Source organism: Crocuta crocuta, unplaced genomic scaffold (genome assembly GCF_008692635.1).
Source record: "Crocuta crocuta isolate KB4526 unplaced genomic scaffold, BGI_CrCroc_1.0 scaffold334, whole genome shotgun sequence".
Taxonomy (NCBI): domain Eukaryota; kingdom Metazoa; phylum Chordata; class Mammalia; order Carnivora; family Hyaenidae; genus Crocuta; species Crocuta crocuta.
Genome location: NW_027533260.1, coordinates 4,148,852 through 4,149,766, shown reverse-complemented (window position 1 = coordinate 4,149,766; position 915 = coordinate 4,148,852). Strand labels below are relative to the sequence as shown.

Below are 915 nucleotides of genomic sequence, written 5' to 3'. Positions count from 1 at the left end.
CGCCAGTCATCTCCAAGGTCTCCCGCACAGCCCTCTCCCGTTGGCGCTAGGTCTCTGATGTCCCCCAGCTTCGGGACCCCCCGGTGCGCTCCCGCGCCGAAAATCGCCGCCCAGGTGCCCCCTTCCCGGGCCTCCGATCGGCCCCAATCCCGAGAGCCCGCGCCCGGCCCAAACCATCGCACCGCGGCAGGGGAGGCTTGTCAGTACCCAACCGAGCCTCAAGCACCTGCACGTGGACCCACCCTGCGCCCGTCCCCAGGGTGGGAGCGCCCCCGTTACCATGGCGACCCCCGTCCGGACCCCAGCGGCCCAGGTCCCGCGGCTACTTGGCAGCTCCGGCTCCCACAGCAGTTCGGGGACCCGGGACGAGAGCGGACTTCCGGCAGAAGAACTCGCCCGCCTTCTCGCGCACAGCCCACTGGGAACTGTAGTCTGGAGACCGCGTTCTCCCGGCCGGGCTGCAAGTCTGGGAAAAGGGCTGGGCCCCCTTCCCAACATGCTGCGCGACCGTCCTTTTCCCACCGCACGGTACAGACCCCCAGTGCATGCTGGGAGTTGCGGGTGAAAGTCCCTGGCGAGGACTACAATTGCGCGACAGCCCCAAAGGGAGTTGCATTCTGGGAAATGTAGTTCCAGTAGGCTTCCCTCCATCCCTATNGAAACTGCGCTGTGGGAACTCGAAATGTAACTCTGATCGCGATCACCCAGTGTTTTGTTTGAAATATACTGTGTTTCCCTGTGGGAGATCGACAGTGGTTTGAGAGAATGACTTTTGCGAGTCAGAGCTGTGTGCAAATTCTGACATTGCATTTCCTAGCTGTGTGACTTTGGGACAACAACTTCACCTCTTAGTTCAATTTCTTCATCTGTAAACAGGACTAATCTAGAGGTCACCTTGAGTAGGGTTGTTTTAAA

The 915-nt window shown here is 60.4% G+C and overlaps 1 protein-coding gene across 1 annotated transcript in view; it reads right to left on the bottom strand.

The window, feature by feature from the left end:
• AP2S1 (adaptor related protein complex 2 subunit sigma 1) overlaps positions 1 to 526 on the bottom strand; it is a 14,693-nt gene extending 14,167 nt beyond the window's left edge. Inside the window, exon 1 of the mRNA XM_077747190.1 lies at positions 280 to 526. Coding sequence (XP_077603316.1) covers positions 280 to 498 — 219 coding nt within the window. The 5' untranslated portion in view covers positions 499 to 526. The remainder of the gene's footprint in view (positions 1 to 279) is intronic.
• Between the last annotated feature and the right edge of the window lie 389 nt (positions 527 to 915).